Source organism: Chionomys nivalis, chromosome 17 (genome assembly GCF_950005125.1).
Source record: "Chionomys nivalis chromosome 17, mChiNiv1.1, whole genome shotgun sequence".
Lineage (NCBI taxonomy): Eukaryota > Metazoa > Chordata > Mammalia > Rodentia > Cricetidae > Chionomys > Chionomys nivalis.
In genome coordinates, this window is record NC_080102.1 from 60,173,177 (window position 1) to 60,195,502 (window position 22,326).

The following is a 22,326-nucleotide window of genomic DNA, read 5'->3' on the forward strand; positions in this document are numbered from 1 at the left end:
ACAGTTTCTGAAAGACATGTGTTGAGCCAGTAAGATGACTCAGTAGGTGAGGGCACCTGCCACCAAGCGTCCGAAATGAGCAGCCTCTGGAACCCATACAGTGGAAGGAAAGCACCAATTCCTGCAAGTTGTCCTCTGGCTTCTGCATGATGTACACCACCGTCCTTGTGCCTCCCCTCCACACAAAATAAATAAACATAATACACAGAAGAGCCTTGGAGGACTTATACACCTGACTTCAAAGTTTAGAAAAAAGTTACAGAAATGAAGTCAGTGTGGTATGAGTATAAGGATAAACAGTTCTATCAATGAGTGATGTGGAGACTTGAATCTCAACAAAGATATCAGACTAATTCAATGGAAAAAGACAATCTTTGCAAAAATAGTGAAATTATATAACTAAGTATAAAGAAGACCTTCATTCATACCTTGTACCCCATAAAAACTTGAAATTGATGCTAGACTTAAATATGAAACCTAAAACTACAAACGCTCTGGACAATGCTCTTGTACACTGTAAAGATGTGTAACTCATATTGGTTTAATAAAATGCTGATTGGCCAGTAGCCAGGCAAGAATTATAGGTGGGGCGACCAGACTAGGAGAATTCTGGGAAGAGGAAAGGAGAGATGCAGTAACCAGTCAGACGCAGAGGAAGCAAGATGAGAATACCTTACTGAGAAAAGGTACCAGCCACGTGGCTAACCATAGACAAGACCAATTATGGGTTAATTTAAGTTGTAAGAGCTAGTTAAAAATAAGCCTGAGCTAATAGGCCAAACAGTTTATAATTAATATAAGCCTCTTTGTGTTTCTTTGGGATTGAACAGCTGCAGGACCAAGGCAGAATAGAAACTTCCATCTACAACAAAACCTTTAGGAAAACATAGAACTTAACTCTTTTTTTTTTAATTATTTTGTTTTGTTTGAGACAGAGTCTCAGTGTGTAGCCTTTGCTGGCCTAGAACTCTGTATATAGACCAGGCTTGTCTTGAACTCACAGAGATTCACCTGCCTCTGCCTCCTTATTGCTGGGATTAAAGATGTGTATTATTATACCCAGGTAAATTCAAAATCTTTGTAATCTCCAGTAAAACAGAAATTTCTTAGAACACAAGAACACAAATCATTTTAAAAAATGGGTACATCTTAGGCCGGGCGGTGGTGGCGCACACCTTTAATCCCAGCACTCGGGAGGCAGAGGCTGTGAGTTCAAGGCCAGCCTGGTCTACAAGAGCTAGCTCCAGGACAGACTCTAAAGCCACAGAGTAACCCTATCTTGAAAAACCAAAAAAAAAAAAAAAAAAAAAAAAAAAAGAAAGAAAGAAAGAAAAAGAAAAGTGGGGGGGGGTGAACACCTGAAATTACTGCACTTGAAAGACCAGGGCTAACCTGGGCTACATAGTGAGTGAGACCTTTCACAAACAAACAAAAAATCCTATCATTACTTAATAATAAGTATCATTGTGATACTTAATGCCTTAAGTATCAAAAAGATTTGAATAGATATACTAAACTAAAAGAAGAAACAGTTGATAATTATCTAAGAGGCTGAGAATCACTAAAACGTAAACTATAGACGGTCTAAAGCAGTGCTAGGAAGGATCCCGAGCAGCGAGAACTCTCACATTCCGGTGGTAGGAGTGCAAAGTGGTGTATCTGTTTTGGAAAACAGTTTGGCAATCTTTTATAAAGGTCCACCTACACTAACCACATAAACCAGAAATACCAAGAGAAATAAAAACATCACACAAAGACTTGCACATGAATACTCAGGCAGCTCTGAGTAACAGCCCTGAATGATAACTCGCCCGAATGCCGATCAGCTGATGACCGGATGAAGACGTTACAGAGGACAGTCCAATAACACAGCATTTGTAATAAGGAGCAACGCATGCAAAAACATGGATGTATTACCTTTCCTTGTAGGACTCTCAAAACCTTTAAAAACAGGCAGACGCGGCCCCCTCTTACGGCTCTGCTGCAGGCTGGTAAGAGCGGGAGTGGGTGAGGTAAAAGCTGGCGCCATGGTGGAGAAAGAAGAGTCCAGTGGCGCGGCATCAGCGAGGAGGAGGCGGCGCAGTATGAGTGGCAGATCCTGTGGGGGACTGGACGTCCAGAAGCGGCTTCGAGCTTCCCAGGTGTTGATTGTAGGCATGAAAGGACTTGGACTGAAATTGCCAAGAATTTATCCTGGCGGGAGTGAAAGGGCGGACCATGCTGGATCACGAACAGGTATCTCCAGAAGACCATGGAGTTCAGTTCTTGACTCGAACAGGGTCTGTGGGCCAAAATAGGGCTGAGGCCTCTTTGGAATGAGCCCAGAATCTCAACCCCATGGTGGGTGTGAAGGTGGACACTGAGGATGCAGGGAAGGAGCCAGAGGCATCATCACTCACTTGATGCCGTGTGCCTGACTTGCTGCTCCAGGGATGTCATCGCTAAGTTGACCAGATCTGTCACAGAAACAGCATCAAGGTCTTCACAGGAGATGTCTTTGGGTACCATGGGTACACCTTTGCAAATCTTGGAGAGCATGAGTTTGTAGAAGAGAAAACCAAAGTTGCCAAAGTTGGTCAAGGAGAAGATGGACCAAGAGAGCAAAACTTGATTCACCCGAGACAACCATGGCCGAAACCAAAGCGCTCCGCCTTGTAAAAGAGGCGCGGGGGTGGGCTGGAGTGAGAGAAAGCCAGGCCGCCCTGGAGCGCACAGCCCCAGACTACTTTCTGCTGCAAGTGCTGCTGAAATTCGGCACAGATGAAGGGAGAGGTCGCAGTTCTGACAGCTATAAGCGAGGATGCAGAGCTGCTGCTGCAGAAACCAAATGAGGTGCTTGACCCACCGGGTGTCAGTCCTGACTGCTTCCCGATGACTTTGTCAGATACTGCTTCTCTGAGATGGCCCCAGTATGTGCTGTGGCTAGAGGGATCTTGGCACAAGAAATTGTGACGGCCCTGTCTCCAGGGGACCCTCCTGACAACAACTTCTTCTTTTCTGATGGCCTGAGGGGGAGTGGAATTGTGGAGTGCCTGGGTGCCAAGTGAGCCAGAGGTGGGTGTTCCAAGTCCACCTCTTACCTGCTGTCTTCCCAAAAAGGCATTTCTGGATGACAAAGATTTTCCTAGAGCAAGTAGGCCAGACTGTGTCCTGCTCCCATCCTAGCAGCTGTCAGGGACCTGATGGCTCCAGAGCATGACCACCACCATCACAGAGCACTCCTCCAGATAGCTCCATCACCATCACAGGGCGCCCCTTCAGCCAGTTCCATCACCATCACAGAGCACCCCTCTGCCCGACTCCACCACCATCACAGAGCACCCCTCTGGCATAGCTCACTGGTGCTGTCTGGGTGATGCCTGGCAAGAACAGCATGCTTCATGTTGTTGGAGTTTCTTACAACCTCTGGACTTGGTCCCTTCCGTAGGTCAACAGGAAGAAGAAGGCCTTCAGCAGGGGTATGAGGCCCAGAGCTTTTGAAACCCAGCGGAAGCGCACTTCTACCAAAGCCTGAAGGACTGAGAACACCGCTCGGTTACTGAGCCTTCTTCAGGGTGTAGTCTGGGCTTTGGGAAGGGCGAGACTGTCACCCAGCTTTCTTACAAGATGAACCTTAGTGGAACTGTTCGTTTCTTATCTTTTGGTTGTGCGCCGGTGAGCCTAACCTTTAATGGCTGAGCTGTCTCTCAGCCCAAATTTTTATTTCTAAAAAGGCAGATTCGGTGTCAGGGGCATGATGTAAGCCTGTAATTCTAAAATTGGGAAGCAGGGCCAGGAGGATGGCTGTAAGTTTCAAGGCCAAGCTGGTCTACAAAGTGTACTAAGAACCTATCTCATAAAAGATGTGTTCCAGAGTTGGAGATGACTGTCCCTCATCTCGGGCACCCAGGTCCTTCAGTGGGAGGGTTGAGTTGGTTTGATCTTCTTGGGGTGAGACAGCTTGTTGTCTCTAGTTTGTAGATTCCCTTGGTTGTTTGTGAGGAATGATAATAAAGTAATAATAACTCAAAAAACGAAACAACCTTTAAAAACATTCTAGAGAAAGCAAACTTCGGGAACAGAAATCAGATCAGTGGCTCCTGAAGGCTGTGGTGGGTGGGGCGGGACTACCACAACAGGCTTCAAGGGAACTTGTTGGAATAAAAATGTCTGAATTGGGGCTGGAGAGACGGCTCAGTGGTTAAGAGCACTGGCTGCTCTTCCAGAGGTCCTGAGTTTAATTCCCAGCACCCACGTGGTGGCTCACAACTATCTATAATGACAGCCAAGGCTACACAGAGAAACTCTGTTTCAAAAAACAAAACAAACAAAAGTCTAAATCACAGTTGTGATGGTAATGTGTGTGTGTGTGTGTGTGTGTGCACGTGCGCACATGCTCTCAGCTCTTGGATTGCAGGCATAAGCTGCTCCATGTCTGGCTTTTTATGGGGATACTGGGGATCCAAATACAAGTCCCTTTGCTTATGCTGCAAGCATTTTACCAAATGAGCCATCTCCCCAGCCCTGGCATTAGTAGTGTTATTCTGAATAACACAATTTTTCTGTAAGAGTAGGCACAGGCAGAAGCAGGGAGAGCAGGAGGGAGGCTATTACAGTGCCACGTAAGTGAGAGACTACAGTGGATGGCAACTCACGTGCTGGGTAGAGTGGAGGAACCAAGGGTGCCTGATGGACTTCATCTGAATATCTAGAATGAGATAAGCATAAAAGGAACTGCCTGGGAGAAGTTGTGGAGGGAAATGAGACCAAAGGATGGTGCGGGCCTTGGAGTTCATGGTGCTGGACAAGGGAGTGATACGAAGGAGACAAAAGAGAGGCCAGAAAAAAGGTCCCCTGGAATACCCCTATTTTCCACCAAAAGGTATATCTAAACCTTTGTCACCAGAATTCATGAAATGCTTTTTATAGTAGGAGAATAATTGATCAAGCCCATATTTCCAAAGATAGGCATAGATCTACTACTGCAGCTGTTAGTGCTATATGGAATAGCACCTAAAAACCATAGGATGGACAAGATGACCCGGGAATCGCCTTTTTTTAGTTTTTTATATATAATTTATTATATTTTTAAAAAATACCAATCCAAGTTTCTCTCCTTCCCCTCCTCCATTCCCTCCACATACCCTCCCACCCCACCCCCATCCAATCCTCAGAGAGGGTGCGGCACATTGCTTTGTGGAAGGTCCAAGGCCCTCCCTACTATATCTAGGCTGAGCAAGGTATCCGTCCAAAGAGAATAGGTTCCCAAAAAGCCAGTACATGCAGTAGGGATAAACCCTGGTGCCACTGCCAGTAGCCCCTCAGTCTGCCCTGGCCATGCAACTGTCAACCACATTCAGGGGGTCTTTGGAGTCATGTCTCATGTAGTCCAGGCTGGCCTAGGTGTGTGACACCGTGACCAGCTGGCTTAAGAGGAGCCCTGGCATCATTTTGCACTTTCAAAATGTAGTGTTTCTTTTCTCTGGGGAGGGGGCAGGGCAGTAGTGAGGTGGTGATGTTTGAGGCAGGGTCTATTGCAGCTACACTGGCTTCAAATTCTCTAGGTAGCCAGGCCTGGCCGGGAACCTCTGACCTCCTTGTTTCTACCTCCCAAAAGCTGGGATTGCAGCCACCATGACCAGCAAAAATGTAATTTCTTTTGGGATGGGACATTAGTAAAAGAACTAAAAGCACCCTCAAAGACAGGAAGATGGAAGTCAACTAAACTAACAAAGCTGTATTGAGAGGAGGGTCAGAAGGAAGGCAGGCAGTGAACAAAGCAGAGAATGTGCCAGAAACCTCCAGCTCCCCAGCTACTTCCTTGGTAGAGGCTTTGAGTTGAGGATTGTCTTCTTCCCAAGCGCACAGGGAAACCCACCAGTCCTTCCAGACAGGGAGTCCCCTGCCAAAGCAAACAATCCCAGCTCTCCGATTGTGCTCAGCCTGGAGTAGGGGAGAACAAAGATCCCTTTCTTTTCTTCCCCAGCGCTATGACTGCAGCCAAAGACGCTGTTTACACAATCTTCCCTGGTGAAGAATTTGTTCCTTTTCTCTCTGAGTTGCAGCTGGAAAAGATTGAGTTCCTCCCTGCCTGTTCCTTATTCCCGCTGGCGTCTCTGGGCAGGAAAAGTGCCCACACTTGACCTTCCCACCCCTAGAGATGTCAGCACGCTCAGGAGTAACTCTAGGCCTTTTGTGACGTGACAGGGGAGTTTAGTTCTAGTGGCAGAAAGCCTGTCTTATCCGGCTGGAAGAGGGAGGCGGTCAGAGGACTCAGAAGCCCAGCTTCCTTCCCAACGCTCAGATTCTCTTTATTCCAACGTCTTCCATTCCCTAGGTTTCTCAGACACATTTCTACATGAGGTCAAATCACCAAAGCCCAGGGCAGAATTGGATTATTTTGAAAAGATGACTGCAGGCTGGATAGAGTGTTCTAGAACGTTGTCTTTAGTTTTTGCTATATTACTAACTAGATCTAGGAGGGCAAATGTCTCTCTTACATCCCCTAAACAAAAGCAAGCAGAGAAAATAAGAGTGCCAGAGTCTAATTTTAGTATTGGCAGAGAATCCTAGTGTTAAGTTACTCTCGGTAAATCTGTAACTAAGAAACAGCAGAGAGAGAGAGAGAGAGATCGTTTTAAAACCTAAATTTGAGCTGGGCTGTAGTTCAAGGGTAGAACATATATGCTTAGCATGGGGATGCTTTGGGTTCAAGCTCCAGAACCAAAAATTAAAACAAAGCAAAATGAAAAACAGATCTTAAGAAAAAAAAATACTAATTTCATTTATTTCTGTGGCATCTCAAGGAGGCAGATGCAGCCTCATTTCACGAGGAAAGGAACACACAGCACACACAGTTAACAAAAGCTTAGTGAGTAACTTGAATCCAGGATTCTGGAACTCTCTATCCAGACTATTCCACAGGGTCAAGCTGTTTCCTGAAAATGCAGAGAGTCTTTTATGGTTTTAGTTTTCTGCAGTTCTGGGGATTGAACCCAGGGTCTGGTTCATGCTCTATAAGCATTTTACTCCTGGAGAACAGCACCCAGCCCTGGAGTCTTTTGTACTGAGTAAACTTTCCCTGCTGTAGACTTTCTCCCTTAAATCCCTATGGACTGTCCCGTTGCTAAGGGAGTCGGGGCTAGCTGTTTGTTACTTTGCAGCTATGTTTTGGAAACTTGAAGTTTCTGCTCCAGGTGTTGGAAATGTGGATGGAGAAGCCATGGGGAGCATAGAGGGTCCACAAGTCTGCCTAACCCAGAAGCCATTTCTTCACAGTGTACAAAACACCTCACGCCAGCCAACGGCCCCTGCTCCCAGTCCCAACTCAGTAAGATGTGTGGAGAGTGTCTTTCTGTAAAAGCCGCTTTGCAGTTCCTGGAAGGCCATAATCCACCATGGTTAAAAATATCTATCACAGGGTCAGGGCTGTGCCAGCTACACCTAAACTGAGCCTGCTCAGAACCCCCAGAAAATCATTAGTGTGGTAAAACAAACCCAGGAGCAGGAAAAATGTACCCGTTCTCAAGACAGCAATGGAGACAGTAATTTAAGAAAAGTCTTCACTGAGAAGCCTCAGAAATTATCCAGATTTCTTTTCCTTGCCTCCAGCGGCACCTTAGAGGCAGAGTTATACAACACAGGGACAGGTGTGTGCCGTCAAGCCTGGACAAGTCTTGATTCTTAAACACTAAAGAAAAAAGTTCCTACGTCACACAAATGGAAAGACTCCAAAGCATGCATACCCCTCTGGGTTAAATGTCTTTTCTGTTCAGCTTTTCCGACCTACATTTGATCCGATGAAGTTAGGCAGCAACTTGTTGTATGGGCTAGGTCGTCTTCTGGAGGTTCTGAGAAGAAGGAATTGATGTATGTGTTTTCAGAAGTCTGATCTTGAAGTTGTGAGGTGAGCTCACTACTTCTTTTGACTGCTAGTTAGGATGTCAGTCTCAGCAGAGAGGCTACTTCCTATCTTTGCAAATGACCCCCTCTAGTTACAAAGCCCATTTTCTAATCTCTTTCCTCTAATGCTGGCAGTATGAGAAAGCTCTCTGCTGTTGAGGTCCTTGGATGTGGCCCAACCAGGGCAATGGTGGCTCACGCTTTTGATCCCAGCACTTGGGAGGCAGAGGCAGGAGGATCTCTGTTGAGTTCTGGTGACCCTGGTCTACAAAGTAAGTTCCGGGACAGCTAGGGCTGTTGCACAGAGAAACGCTGTCTCGAAAAAACAAAGCAAAACAAAAACAACAACAAAAAAGAAAGGGCAAAAGCCATTTAGAATCCTAGGCACGGGGCAGGACTTGTTTGGCTTCTCTTAGTACTCTAGAACCAGTTAGAGATGCTTCATTCCCCCTTCTTCCCGTTCCTACAGGGGTCTTTCTCTCTCTCCCTCTCTCTGCCATTTCTTTTGTGGCCTCTTGATCACGATATACTAATATCCACAGTGTTTTGAAGTAAATATTCAAAAAAATAAGGAAGTTTTAAGGAATGCCTGGGAACTGAAAAGTTTTCTCCTCAAAACTTTTAGTCTATCCTCCCCAAATAGTGAGAAAATCAAGTGGGTGGACCAGAGATGTGTTCTGAACACAGACTTGGAAGAGGCAGGTTGACCAGAGGTGTGTTCCCAACAGACTGGGAAAAGGTAAGGCATTTTGAGATATGGCTCAATAAAAAGTTTTATTGCCCAAAACTTGCAGGACTACAGCACCATTTCCCACTGTGGCTGTTCTTCCTCTTGATTCGCTGATGGAAGGTCACACGCAGGTGCACTAGCTTCCTAGACGTCAGCTCGAGCTAGATCCCAAGTACTGCTGACTGGTAGTTTTCTCAGGCCGATGACCTTGTCAGAGTCTGACACTAAGACACCCATCCTGCGAGGCAGGGGAGAGCTCCTCCTGACGGCTGAATAGCATGTGGGATGATTTTCTGTTCTTTTCTCTCTATGTAGTCATGGTTGTCCTGGAACTCACCACTCTGGCCTCTGCCGCCTGAGCGCTGGGATTAAAGGCGTGTGTCATCACCACCCAGTTTAACATTTAGATGATTTTCAAAGGGTGTCGTTTACTTCTAATTAGGAGGGCATAAAACGGCGACCCTCCTTCCCTGGTGCTGAAGAAACAATTGACTGAGGCTCCTAAGAACAGGAAAGCAGGTCTCTGCCTGTAGCATCTCTGGGTTCACTCCTAAGAAGCTTTTCAGTCAGAGCAAAAAAAAAAAAAAAAAAAAAAAATTCCCTTCCTTATGCCAAGCAGAAGGGAAAGCAGCCTAGAAAATGGCTCAAATAGACTGTGAGGCTCATGAAGAATGAGAAAACAAATTAAAATCAACATATACTGTGCTTTGACAATGCTGTTCTTTCTGAATACTCCAAGTGTCTTTATATGTCCTTGTGTCATTTCTGGGCGACAACCGCTATTTCTGTTTACAGATGGGAAGACCAGAAGTACTGGAAAGTTACTGGTTAGAACAGGCTAGTGTTACAGAGAAATCCGAGTTTCTGAAGCCTCGGGACACTGATTGGCTCCCCAAGTTGCAGCAGCTCGGGGTGAGGTCATGCTGTGTTGGTAGAGAAACAGATTTTTGGTATTTATTATTTTTTTAAATTTATTTTATTTTTTTATGTACATTAGTGTTTTACCTGTGTGTATGTCAGTGTGAGGGTGTCAGTTCCCTGGAACTAGAGCGTTGTGAGCTGCCATGTGGGTGCTGAGAATTGAACACAGGTCCTCTGGAAGAGCAGGCGGTGCTCTTAACCACTGAGCCATCTCTCCAGCTCCAAGAAACGGATTTAAGAGCAGATTTTCTGAAGATCTTTCACAACCCTGGTTTCTATTTGGCCTGGTTTTTAAAATCACCCCATGATTTGAAATCAAGAGGCTTCAGAAACTTGGATTTCTCTGTAACACTAGCCAGTTCTAACCAGTAACTTTCCAGTTGGAGACAAGTCAGGTCCTGCGGTGGTTTGAAAGAAAATAGCCTATTAGGAGGTGGTGGGCACACCTTTAATCCTAGGACTGGGGAGGCAGTCGGATCTCTGAGTTCGAGGCCAGCCTGGTCTACAGAGCAAGTTCCAGGACAGGCTCCAAAGCTACAGAGAAACCCTGTCTTGAAAAAAGTCCATATGCACATGAACCCACAACTTATCATCCATATAAAGGGGATGTGATCAGGGGTCCATGCTCATTTGACGAAGGGTCGTAGAGGAGTATTTAAGCCACGTCTTTTATAAACACAGCAAGTTTGAAGAGGAGGAAACAGCAGAGACGGGCAGAGCAAGGGCAAGGTGTGGGAAGGCCAGGAAGGCATTTTAAAGTGCACTTGAGCCTAGTTCAGGGCTAGCCTGGGTAATGTGGCAAGACTCACCATTTAAAAAACTAAATTATATATAAAAAAGAAAAAGGCGGGGATGGTGGCTCACACCCATAGTCCCAGCTCAGAAGGCAGGAGTAGGTCCACACCTGCTTGAGACTCGCCTCACCTTCAGTGTTTCAGGCCAGTGGAGTATGTGATGTGGATGAATTTTGAGCTGGTTTTTGAACTGGTAAATGACAAAATCGGTCCTGTCCTCAAGGGAAGATTTACCTGGCAGTATAAGTAAGTGCTGGAAGAAATTGGAAGCAGGCCCCCAGTTAAGAGGCTTTCACTGGTGGGGTGACAAGGAGCCTGAGCCAGAATTGTGCCAGTGACAGGTAATGACTGCTCTAGGAGTCACTTTAAGCAGGGACCCCAACATCCCAAAGTGAGTAGCAGGTCACACTATGTGATAATTATTGAAAAGTGTGCCAGGTTTTTCCTTTCTTTTAGGCCACCAACCAGCTCCCAAATCATGACACACGGACTTGTTTTGAATGCTTGGCCTAGCTTAGGCTCATTTCTGGCTAGCTCTTTCTCTCTCTACCTTCTCCTTGGGGCCTATGGCCTTTCTTACTTCTATATAGCTTACTTTCACTGCTTTTCTGTCTGTCTGGTGTCTCCCTTGTTCTCATCTCTCGTTCTTCAGTTTCTCCTTTTATTTATTCTCTCTCTACATCAGCCCCATCTATCCTTTTTCTGCCCAGCTATTGGTTGTTCAGCTCTTTATTAAATCAATCAGGTGCCTCAGACAGGCAAAGTAAACAGCTTTTCATAATTAAACAACATAAAGTAACACTTTTACATAGTTAAAGCAATATTCTGCAGCATAAACAAATGTAACACATCTTTGCTTAATTAAAATAATTTTCCACAACAGAAAAGAACAGCTATTTTGAATGGAACTTTCCTGAAATAAAAAATTAAAGAATGAACCCAAGGACTGGAGAGATGGCTCAGCATTTAGGAGCACTGGCTACTCTTCAAGAGGTCAATCCCCAGCACCCACACAGTGGTTCACAACAGTCTATAACTGTAGTCCCGTGGGATCTGATACCCTCTTCTGGTGTGCAGATGCACATACAGACAAAATACCCATGTACATAAAATACATAAATAAATAAATAAATCTTAAACGAATGAGCCTGCCAGATCCCTGCAGAGTTTAGAGCCATCATCACCGGGCGTCGGTTCTCTTACCAAGGCACTTAGCCAACTGTGGAAAAGAAATATACACAGGAGACTCAAGAAACATCTTATTAATACAGTATTTATTTGTCTTCTCTCTGTCAAACCCTGAGCCAATCAGTTTCCCCAGACTTCCTGGGGAGGTACAGGAAAAGGAACATACAGGGCAGACGGGACACAAAGGAACGATGGGAGGTGAAGTGGAGACAGCTGCGTCACATGGCGAAGAGGATGAGAAAGGCCACCATTAGGCAAAAGAGCCCCATGGCCTCTGAGAGGGCAAAGCCCAGAATGGCGTAGGAGAAGAGCTGTTGCTTCAGAGAAGGGTTCCTGGGGAAAGAGGAGAGAAGTCTGAACTTGTGGTCCACAAGGAAAAGGCAAACATCTCGGTGGACGCTCGGTTTCCTGAAAGCTAACATTCTAAGCTTAGACAGATCCATCGAGACCCCCACTGTACCCATATTCTCCCACTACGGCTTCAACAGGGGGTGAACAAGGTAGAGGGAGACAATCTACGAAGCCATGTGCAAACACCTTCCCCAGTGGATCTCTCCCACCATCGCAGGCCTGGAGACTTAACACTCAGGGCCAGAACAGAAAGGCCGGGGATACTCAAAATGACAGTCTTTCTGAAGCAGCAGAACCCAAACAGGACCAGAACCCAAACCACAGATGGGCTGTGGCGTCCACCCTCAGGGTCCCAGGACTCTGGGCACAACACTGTTCCAGAAAGCAGGTGGAATCAAAACAGGATGGCACCCTAACTTTAAAGTCAATATATACTTCATCTTTCTTACCCTGGTGGCTACGGAAGTCTTATGGGTAAGTCAACACAAACTCTTAGCAGAATTATGGACAGAAAAGTAACCAGGCTTGTTTAAAGCAGATTCTGAAAAAATAAAAAAACTAACCCTGTTTCCCCAGACATTAGAACAGTGTGTTGGTCTCTAGAGGATTAATTTAGCTCTTCAGCGACTTGTCCAGAGGTAGTAAGGACCAAACAGTCCCAGGTGCCAGGGCCAGGAGCAACAGAGAGAACCCCCAGAGAGGGGACAGCAGTAACGCTATGGCACTAGCTGAGCTCTGCCAGGATGGCGATCTTTTCCAGTAACGGGAAGGGTTCTGGACCACAGAGCCTCTTGTTTTAATTTATTCTGGAGTGCACACATAGCTGTGCCTGTGTGGCGTACACGGATACATATCAAGTCAGCGCACTAAACCCTGATGCTTCCCTGTAAGAACACGGAAAACTTCTATCCGCTTTGGAAATATTTTTGAAGAATATAAAAACTAGTTGATAACCCCACTTGTAATCCCAGCAGTGGGGAAGCACCCAGGACTACACAGTTAAGCGTCTGTCTTGTCTGGAGAGATGGCTCAGGGGTTAAGAGATGGGCTGCTCTTCCAGAGGTCCTGAGTTCAAGTCCCAGCAACCACATGGTGGCTCACAACCATCTGTAATGAGATCTGGTGCCCTCTTCTGGTGTGTGTATACAAAATAAGTAAATAAATTTAGAAAAAAAATAAAGATATTTCTTTTTAAAAAGTGTCTCAATAAAAAATAAGGTAAAAACCATTTTTAACTCAACTATAGAAAACCAGGCTATGATCCAAATATCACCCTCAAGCTTAAGACTTGCGGTCCTTGCTCCACACCATGGCAATGTGCTATAGCTGCTGTTAACTGAGGTTCCATCCAGTTTCTAAGCACTAGAAATTACATGATAAAGGAACTGAAAACCTCAATTTTATGTTAAGATAGGGTCTCATATAGCCTAGGCTGGCCTGAATTCACCATGTAGCCCAGGCTAACCTGGAACTGCTGACTGTTCTGCTTCTATCTCACAATTGCTGGCATTATAGGTCTGTTCCATCATACCTAGCTTGTATTAATTTTATTAAAAAACCTTAAAGCAGAGTGTGTCTGTACATACCCTTAATGCCAGCACTCAGGGGGCAGAGGCAGGCAGAGCTCTGTGCACTCCAGGCCACCTAGGGCAGCACGAGGGGGAGGATCTGAATATTTATTTAGGTGTGGGTGTGTATGCATGTGGAGGTCAGAGAGCAAACGGTAAAAGCTGGCTTGCTTCCATCATGTTGTCAGGTGTGTAAACCCACTAAGCCATCTTATTGGCTCTTACTTTTTTCTTTAGTTTTTTTTAAGAAAGGATTTCTTTGTGTCTCTCTGGCACCCTGGAATTAGCTTTGTAGACCAGGGTAACCTCAAATTTAGAGATCACTTGCTTCTGCCTCTTGAGTGCTGGGATTAAAGGTGTGTCCCACTAGGCCCAGCTTAGCTTGCATTTTTATTTTTAATTAATTTATTTTTATTTTATTGGTGCTCTGCTTGTATGTATATCTGTATGAGGGTGTTAGAGTTACAGACACTTCTAAGCTGCCATGTGGGTGCTGGAAATTGAACCCCAGTCCTCTGGAAGAGCAATCAGTGCTCTTAACTGCTAAGTCATCTCTCCAGTCCTTAGCTTTTATTTCTAATTAATTAAAAATTGAGGCCGGGTAGTGGTGGGGCACACCTTTAATGCCAGCACTCAGGGGGCAGAGGCAGGTGGATCTCTTGAGTTCAAGGCCAAAATGAATTCTAGGACAGCCAGGACTGCACAGTAAAACCCCGTGTCTCCAAAAACAATAAAACAAACAAAAATTCTGAACAAAGCCAGGCATGGTTGTTTACACCTTTGATCCCAGCAATCAAGAGGCAAAAGCAGGTAGATCACTGTGAGTTCGAGTTAGCCTGGTCCATACAGAAAGCTCCAGGCCAGCCAGGGTTATTTAGTGAAGCGCTATCTCAAAAAAGAAAAACAGTTGGTGGGGAGGAGGCAGAAATCTTTAATAAAGAAATAAATTTTTAAAAAAAAGAAAAAGAAAAACAGAGCTGGGTGGTGGTGGTGGTGCACGCCTTTAATCCCAGCACTCAGGAGGCAGAGGCAGGCAGATCTCTGTGAGTTCAAGACCAGCCTAGTCTACAGAGCGAGTTCCAGGACAGGTTTCAAAGCTACAGAGAAACCCTGTCTTGAAAAAAAACAAAACACCAGGGGGCTGGAGAGATGGCTCAGCGGTTAAGAGCATTGCCTGCTCTTCCAAAGGTCCTGAGTTCAAATCCCAGCAACCTGGTGCCCTCTTCTGGCCTGCAGACAGAATATTGTATACATAATAAATAAATAAATATTTAAAAAAAAAACACCAAAAATATAAATAAAAAATAACAAGGCCCAGCTAGGGGCCTCTGTATAGGACAGTGCAGTTCCAGATCTGACCTTTGAAACATAGCAGAGCTAACAGAGGGCCCATGTAATCTTACCTGGCATAACCAATGATGAGGCTCCCAAAAACAGTTCCAATCCCAGCCCCAGAGCCAGCCACCCCAACAGTAGCAGCCCCAGCCCCAATGAACTTGGCGGCTGTGTCAATGTCCCTGGAAATGACACTGGTTTGGAAGCTGCGGCTAGGGACGAGTGAGGTCAAAGGACGAGGGACTGCCAAGCTGCTGAGGGCCTGTGAAGAAGAGGCAGACAGAGTTAGTAATCTACTGTTGTTTTGGAGACACTGTACTCTTTCACACTCCTGGATCGCCCAGTATGATACTCCTCCCTCAGTAGATCATTTAATTCCCTAGAAACCTCCCTAAAATGCTGGCAGAGAACCTGTTCAAATGCCTTCATGGAAAGTCCGAGACATGAGCCTGTTCTTGACCCCAATACCTAATCAGTCCACTAGGCTGAGTCGTGGACCAGGATCCTATATAAGAGCAACATATGCTCTGAGCCGCCGAGACAGTTCTTCCACCCACGATGAGTAATGGAAGGAAGTTGCAAGCAGCACACCAAAGCAGGAACTGCCAGTGGCAATTCCTAACAAAAGAGTATTCACTGCCTTCCATCCCTACCTAAAGTCATGGCTTGATCCTTCCTGAAGTTCAGTCTGTGGTAATTGTCCTCATACTCCCCCCACCCCACACTGGTTCTGGGGGCAACCCTTTTTACCCCTCACCAGAACTCCAGTCCCAACTCCACCTCAAGGTACCTCATCTCTCCGTGTCTGTGGGTTCAGCTCCACTGCAGACAGAGGACGGCTCAGCAGCTGAGAGGTGCTCCTGACCTAGTGGAATGACATGGGCAGGAAGGTCAAGGAAAGCTATGGAGGCAACTTTCAGAACCATGCCAAGTCACTGCACCCAGTAGGATGTTCTCTGATGCTTCTTCCATTCTTTCAAATTTAGTCAGAACCTTAAATCATTCTTTTAAACAAATTTCGTTAGTTTAAGAGAGGCAGACACCTTTAATCCCAGCGCTCAGGAAGCAGAGGAAGGCGGATCTCTGCATGTTTCGGGGCAGCCAGGGCTACATAGTGAGACCCTATCTCAAAATGAGAGCAACAACAAAATAGTAAGAGAGCGAATGGAGAGATGCCTCATGGTTAAGAGCATCTGTAAAGACTCAGGTTCAATTCCTAGCACCTACACGTTGGCTCACAACCATCCATAACTCCAGCTCTAGGGGATCCAACAACCCTCTTTCTGACCCCATTTGGCCCAAGGCACACATGTGGTAGTCATGATACATTTGTAATGAACAATATCATGTCAGAAGGCGGATACCTCTGGCACTCTCCAATATAAACAACAAGGTGTCCTCCTTTTAGGATCCTTCCACAAAATGTACTCACCAAGGAGCGGGTGGAGATGAACCTGGAACAGGCATACATTTTCAGGGGTGAGGGGCCAAGGCAAGAGAGCTGGAAATAAGAAACAGCATTGTAAACACTTCCTGCTCACCAAACTTCATCCTTATTCCGGAGGAGCACTAGGAAGCTTAATTAGCTCAAAGAACAGAATGATGGATTTCAGGTTGTCAGTACAGTGGCATCAGAGTCTGGAAATCAGGTGACTTTCTCATGGCCTGGACATTGCTTGCTCCATGCTTTTAAGAACCACCATCCAGGTGGTAGTGGTGGCACACACCTTTAATCAACACTTGGGAGGCAGAGGCAGGCAGATCTGAGTTAAGAGACCAGCCTGGTCTATAGAGTGAGTTCCAGGATAGCCAGGGCTATGCAGAGAAACTCCCCCCTACACACACACACACACACACACACACACACACACACACACACACACTCCACCCGCTCCAAAAAAGAACTACCATCCATTTCCACAGTCACATGACTTGGGGCTGTCAAAATAATTTCCCGTGTCCCTTGCTTTTAAATCATCTCTTCCTGGTCTGTCTAGGCCTAGAAAAGGCATTTCTTAAAGACCGGAGACCTAGCAGTGCATGGTGGCTCTAGCACCTGTAATCCCAGCACACAGGCGACAGGGGCAAGACTTAAAGTTTGAGGACAGCCTGGGCAACTGTAAGACCTTAGGGTGGGGAGTATTAGTGCTAGAACCCAAGACCTTAAGCATACTAGCCTAGTACTGGCTATACCTCCAGCCCCAAAAGACTAGAATCCCACTTTTGGGAGAATTCTTAGAAGACAAAGGCACTGGAAGTGTTCAATCTTTTTTATTATCTGAAGCATCTGACTCCTTAAAATATTGACTTTTATAATAACAAGATGCAGCCAATCAATCAACGAGGAACATTAGCATTACTCCAATCAGCACGGACTGGACGTTCATTTCACCATTCCAGTCAGGGCTATTAAATTTTGCATCCTCAAGACCCAAAGAAAGAATAGGTGAGTTAAAGATTTAGGACAATGTTTTTCCCAAATGAAGTAAGCCCACTTGAACCAGAATTACCTGAGAGGTGGCATATATATTAAAAATGAATGTCACTGGGCCAGCAAATGTCTCAGAGGGTAAAGCCCTTGCCCTGTAGCCCTAAGAAAATGAGTTTGATCCCTGGACTACATGTGGAACAAAGTACTTCCAAGAGTAGTCTCCTGACCTCCAGAAGTGCACCATGATGCACGCTCACACACAATACAGCGATTTAAGACATTTTGAGATTTGTATAAGTGTTTTGCCTGAATGCATGTTATGTGTACCACATGTATGCCTAGTGCCCAAGAAAGTCAGAAGGCACTGGATTCTCCGGAACTGTGGGTACTGGGGACCAAACCTGGGGTCTCTGGAAGAGCAAGAGATGCTCTTAATTGCAGTTATCTTCCCAGCCCCTAAAAACAATTTTTTTTTAAAAAAGTGTCTTAGATCTTCCTAGTGCCAATGTTTTAAATAAGCTTTCTAATCGTCTTTCTGTTTAAGGTACACAATGTCAAGGTCTCAACAACACTGAAGGGGTGGTAGCGGCAGAGCAAGGACTCTGTAATTTCACTTTTGAGGAGGGCACACTGGAGGTAGAACCCAGAATCTTAGTGCACTAGGTAAGAGATGGTCTACCACTGAGCTACATCTTCGGCTTTTCCACAAACTGATACTCGGTCCAAGTATAGATAGGCCCGTTAAACACTGTTCCCTCAAGTAAACTGGCCTCAACCTGTCCAACCGTAGGTGTACTACCTGCAAATCTTGAATCATACTTTTAGATCCAAGTCTTGTTCTACCTAAAACTTTGCTTTTTGCTGGACAGGGTGGAACACACCTGTGATCCCAGCACTCAGGAGGCAGTGGCAGGCAAATCTCGAAGAATTCAAGGGCAGCCTGATCACACAGTGTTCAGTCTGAAGGTTTCTAAAAATTAAGGCTATTTTGATCAGGATGGCAGGAGGAAGCAGAGACAGGAGGGGAGAATGTGGGGTTCTGTCAACAGTGAAAAGGCGGAGGGTGAGCAAAGAGCATCCATAAAGCCTGGTTCGCGCCCGGCGAGAACACGCACACCAGGGGGCCCCCAAACCCCGTGAGACACCCAAGATGGCGCCAGGCCCGTGCGGTTAGAGGTCACCGACACGAGGAAGGGGCCGCTCTCGGCGCGGAGATGCCGGCAGCCGCGAGGGTGCGAGGACCCGGGTGGGAGCTAGCAAGGTCAGGGTGGCCACGCGTCCACGCAAGGGGTACTGCTGCGCGCGCCTGCGCGCCACGAAGAGGACGCGAGGCCTCAAGGCCTTACCTGCTCCCAGGGTAGAGAAGACAGAGAGGGGCGGGGGCGCGGGAAGCGCAAAAAAAGAAGGCTCTGCGCATGCGCGACAAGAGCCAACGAGTTGCTCCGCTGCGGATAGAGTGAACACAAGCAAGAGGCTCGGTGCCGGCGCTACAGCGCCCCCTGTCACGTTGGTGGTGCCTTCGAGACAAGCTCTCCACCTGGCGTTCAACAGGAGAAACTACAAAAGGAGCCTAGGGAGCGCGGAAGGGCGGCCAACTCTGCCAGAAAAGCCGATCCGCTACGTGGCGGGCCGTGACGACTGCACAGCTTTTGGAGTCTGGGACGCCAATCCCCTTTCCGAGCATGCGCAATAGCGTGGGGGGGGGTTGGCACCAACTACTCGGAAATTGCTTGTAGCAAAACAGTAGGGATTGGGGTTCGATGCCTAAAATGTACCACGGGGAAAATAAATTCACGGAACTCCTGGCTTCTTGTCGCCCTGGGGACCCTGACATCATTGGGTGGTAGATAGAACGGATTCAGTGGACTAATAGTAAAATGCCAGGGCTGGTCTGCTGTTTTTAACATATTTTCGGTTTTTCCTATCTCGTTGAAGAGCATTGGAAAACCAACATGTGCGAGTCAGAAGATAGGGGGTAAATATGGCCTGAAGCTCCCTCTTGTGAGTCCTGGGGCCAACTAGGGAATAATAACCGCACCTGTGACCTGCAGTAGGGGTCGGATTGGCCTGGCAGTCTTCCTCGAGGTGCACTCCCCGAGCTCCGCTTTCTTTGCCCGTCCCTCCCTCTCTCCCCCGGTGGCAGTGGCGGTGGGGGAGGGGGAGTGGTTCCCGGCGCCAGCTCCCCTGCAGGCCTTTGTGTCCACGCAGTACCAGACTGGCCTAGAAGAGGGCTGCAAAGCCGGCCAGCCCAAGCCCAGCTGTCCGTGCAGGGTACTTGGACGCAGCGCGAGAAAGACGGGAAGCCTCACCAAACACACACACACACACACACACAAATAAATAAAAAATAAAAAGAGAACCGCAGCTGTAAATAAAGGCAAATCCGCCACCCTCTGAGGGGCCGTTTGTCCTCCCCTCCTTGGCCCCGTCCTTCCAGTCACCCCCTCCCGGCCCCCGGCCCCGCGGCGCCCCGGCCCCGAGCTCCTCCATTTAATCGGATTTGGGAGAAGGGGAGGATAAATCACGGCAGCAGCTTTACGGTCCCGGAGGAGAGGCGAGCCTCAGCCAGGCACACCCCGGCCGGCGATAAAAACCGCCGCTGAAAGCCCACGGAGCAATTTCCCGGGACCCCGAGCGACGCCATTACAGGAATGTAATTTTGCCCGGATGAGGCCCCGAGTTTAATTATCCTCGCGGAGGAATTTCAATGCGGCCAATCCATCTTGCAGGCGGGCGGCAGAGGGATTTATATGGGCCCGTTATTTCACACCGATCCTCCATCTGCATTTTTATGGCCCTGAGCTCCTGAAAGGGAGGGAAAGAGTGGGGAGAAATGGAAGAAGAGGGTGGGGGGACTCCCCGCCTTTCCTAAACCCTCCATTTCAGATGGATTAGGATCCTCACAGTTTCTACTGAAGTCCCCAAATCTCCCTCCAGTGCCAGCTGTTGACCTGGGCAGGGGCGGGCCAGGGATCTTTAGGAATCAACAGGTATTTTCCAAGTACGAAGCAGTGTGAGACTGTGTGTGAGAAAAGGAAGACGGGCTAACAAGGGCTTAGGAATTGATCCCTTGAGGTTTCCCGGACACACCGCCCCGCCAAAACTGAATTCCTTTCAGTTCTTAGTTTCATATTCTAAGAGGCACAATCCACGGTTCTTAGAGCCGCCACTGCCAAATGGTGTTGCAGCTGTTGGTTGCGACAACGTAGAGAATCTTGTATATCGGCTAACAAAATCTCAGAGGACGATGGCTCAGAGAAGAGTCCTGTGAGGGGCTAACCCTGGCTCCTCCGAAAAGTGACTGCAGTCTGCAATCCATTTCCTTAGCCCCAGTGGGTCTTCAGACAAACCTGGGTTCCCAACTCGCGTGCGACCTTGGGCAAGTTAAATATTTTTTTTCCTTTTAAAACGGAGTATAATAGCAGCGCTTATCCTACAGCCAATATTGCGATAATAATATACAAGAAGCTTTTAGCAAAGGGGTTGGTCCTCAGTAAAAGTTCAATAATCGCCATAATCATTATCGTCAGTATAACAGTTAGCATCCTTGCATTCAGCTCTGCCTGCTCCCGTGAGGCTGTTTATTGTAAGGTTCTTGCACAGTAGTATCTCCTGAAACAGAGTCAACTATCACAAAACTTTTTCAATCACATAAATCATGTAAAACCGGCTAGTTGACATATTGATGGGTAATCTGTGAGGGCCCCGGCAACAAGGTTTGAAGCAAGAAATTAGATCGCAAAAGAGCAGGGACCTGACAAAAAGTGGATTAAATCATGCGAGGGAGGGGTGATCCCAGAAAAGATTATCTGGGGGTCCAGGGGTTTCCTTAATCCTGGGGTTGGGAAGGGACCTGGGGTCCAGGAAGGAAAGAGTGCGTGCGGAGCCAGAACCACCCTTTCCAATCAGTTCAGGTCTCTTCTGACCAGGCCATGTAGTAAGGTTGACCTGATTGGCCAGTTTTCCTAACTGACTTCTAGTGGCAGATTCTAACTGGTTAGCAGCCTCCCTGCACAACGGTGACGGCGAACTGAGATTGATCTTTCCTATCCGCGGATTGGTTAACCACCGTCAGGGGACAAAGACTTTTTAATTGACTGCTAGGCTAGAAGGAGGTTTGGCGTCTCTCACACCGAAATTCCACGAGTTCTTTTTCACAAAGGTCACCAAGAAAGAATCTAGATTGTCTTGAATACATTTGCCTATGGCCAGGAGACACAGCAGTTCAGACAAAAATCAAAATCGTACAGGCCCGCCACTGTTAAATATGAAACCTCAGACAGAAGGATTCACAGGAAGAAACATAAAAGAGACAGAACGAAGGGAAAAATAAGTGTTGTCAAGTGATGAGGTGAAGAAAGGGAGGATTTTGATCAAAGGATACAAAGTTTTATCTGGAATGGAGAAATAAGTTTTAGTGATCTATTTTACTTGGTAGTGACTACATTTAATATGTTGGAGATTTCAAGGCTGCTGCAATAGATTTTAAAGGTTCTCTCTAGACGCACGCAAATTGATTGATAATGTTTATTTTAATTAGCTGGATAGAATTCTATAATGTATATCAAAATATCACATTATGTCTAGAAACATGCACCTTTTGTGTGTGTGTGGTTTTTTTTTGTTTGTTTTTGTTTTTGTTTTGTCTCTCTACCTAATCCTGGCTGTCCTGGAACTCACTTTGTAGACCAAGCTGGCCTCAAACTCACAGAGATCCACCTGTCTCTGTCTTCTGAGTGCTGGGATAAAGGCATGTGTCACTATGCTGGGCCCCTGGAGTCTAATTCCATCCCAAATGCCCTTTTTGAGACAGGGTCTCTTGTACTTGAGGCTGGCCTTGAACTCCTTATACCCCTGCTTGCAATTCTAAATACTGGGATTACAAGAAAAGTATATTAATTCATTATATGACTCTGAGAAAAACACATCTCTGTCCTCAGTTTTCTCGTTTGTAAAACAGAAAACCAGCAAATGGTCACTCAGTCCCTTTTCATCTCTACATATTTGTCATAGAGTGCAGGTTTGATTTCTCATTTGCCCTCGTCACCTTGCATTAAATTGATTAAACATGATTAACTGACATTTATTGAATACCTACTTTGCAAGGTATTGTACCACCTACTGTGC

The 22,326-nt window shown here is 46.5% G+C and overlaps 1 protein-coding gene and 1 pseudogene across 1 annotated transcript; one reads left to right on the plus strand and one right to left on the minus strand.

Moving 5' to 3' along the window:
• The first annotated feature begins 2,027 nt into the window (after positions 1–2,027).
• LOC130889096 (SUMO-activating enzyme subunit 1-like) lies at positions 2,028–3,047 on the plus strand (annotated as a pseudogene).
• Positions 3,048–11,588: 8,541 nt separating this feature from the next.
• Positions 11,589–18,605, minus strand: Atp5mc2 (ATP synthase membrane subunit c locus 2). The gene is made up of 5 exons (XM_057791220.1): positions 18,546–18,605; positions 16,201–16,269; positions 15,559–15,633; positions 14,837–15,030; positions 11,589–11,847 (listed from the first exon to the last, which is right to left on the minus strand). Exons 2-5 carry the CDS (start codon positions 16,237–16,239, stop codon positions 11,733–11,735), a joined length of 423 nt encoding a protein of 140 aa, XP_057647203.1. The 5' UTR covers positions 16,240–16,269; positions 18,546–18,605; the 3' UTR covers positions 11,589–11,732.
• Positions 18,606–22,326: the final 3,721 nt, after the last annotated feature.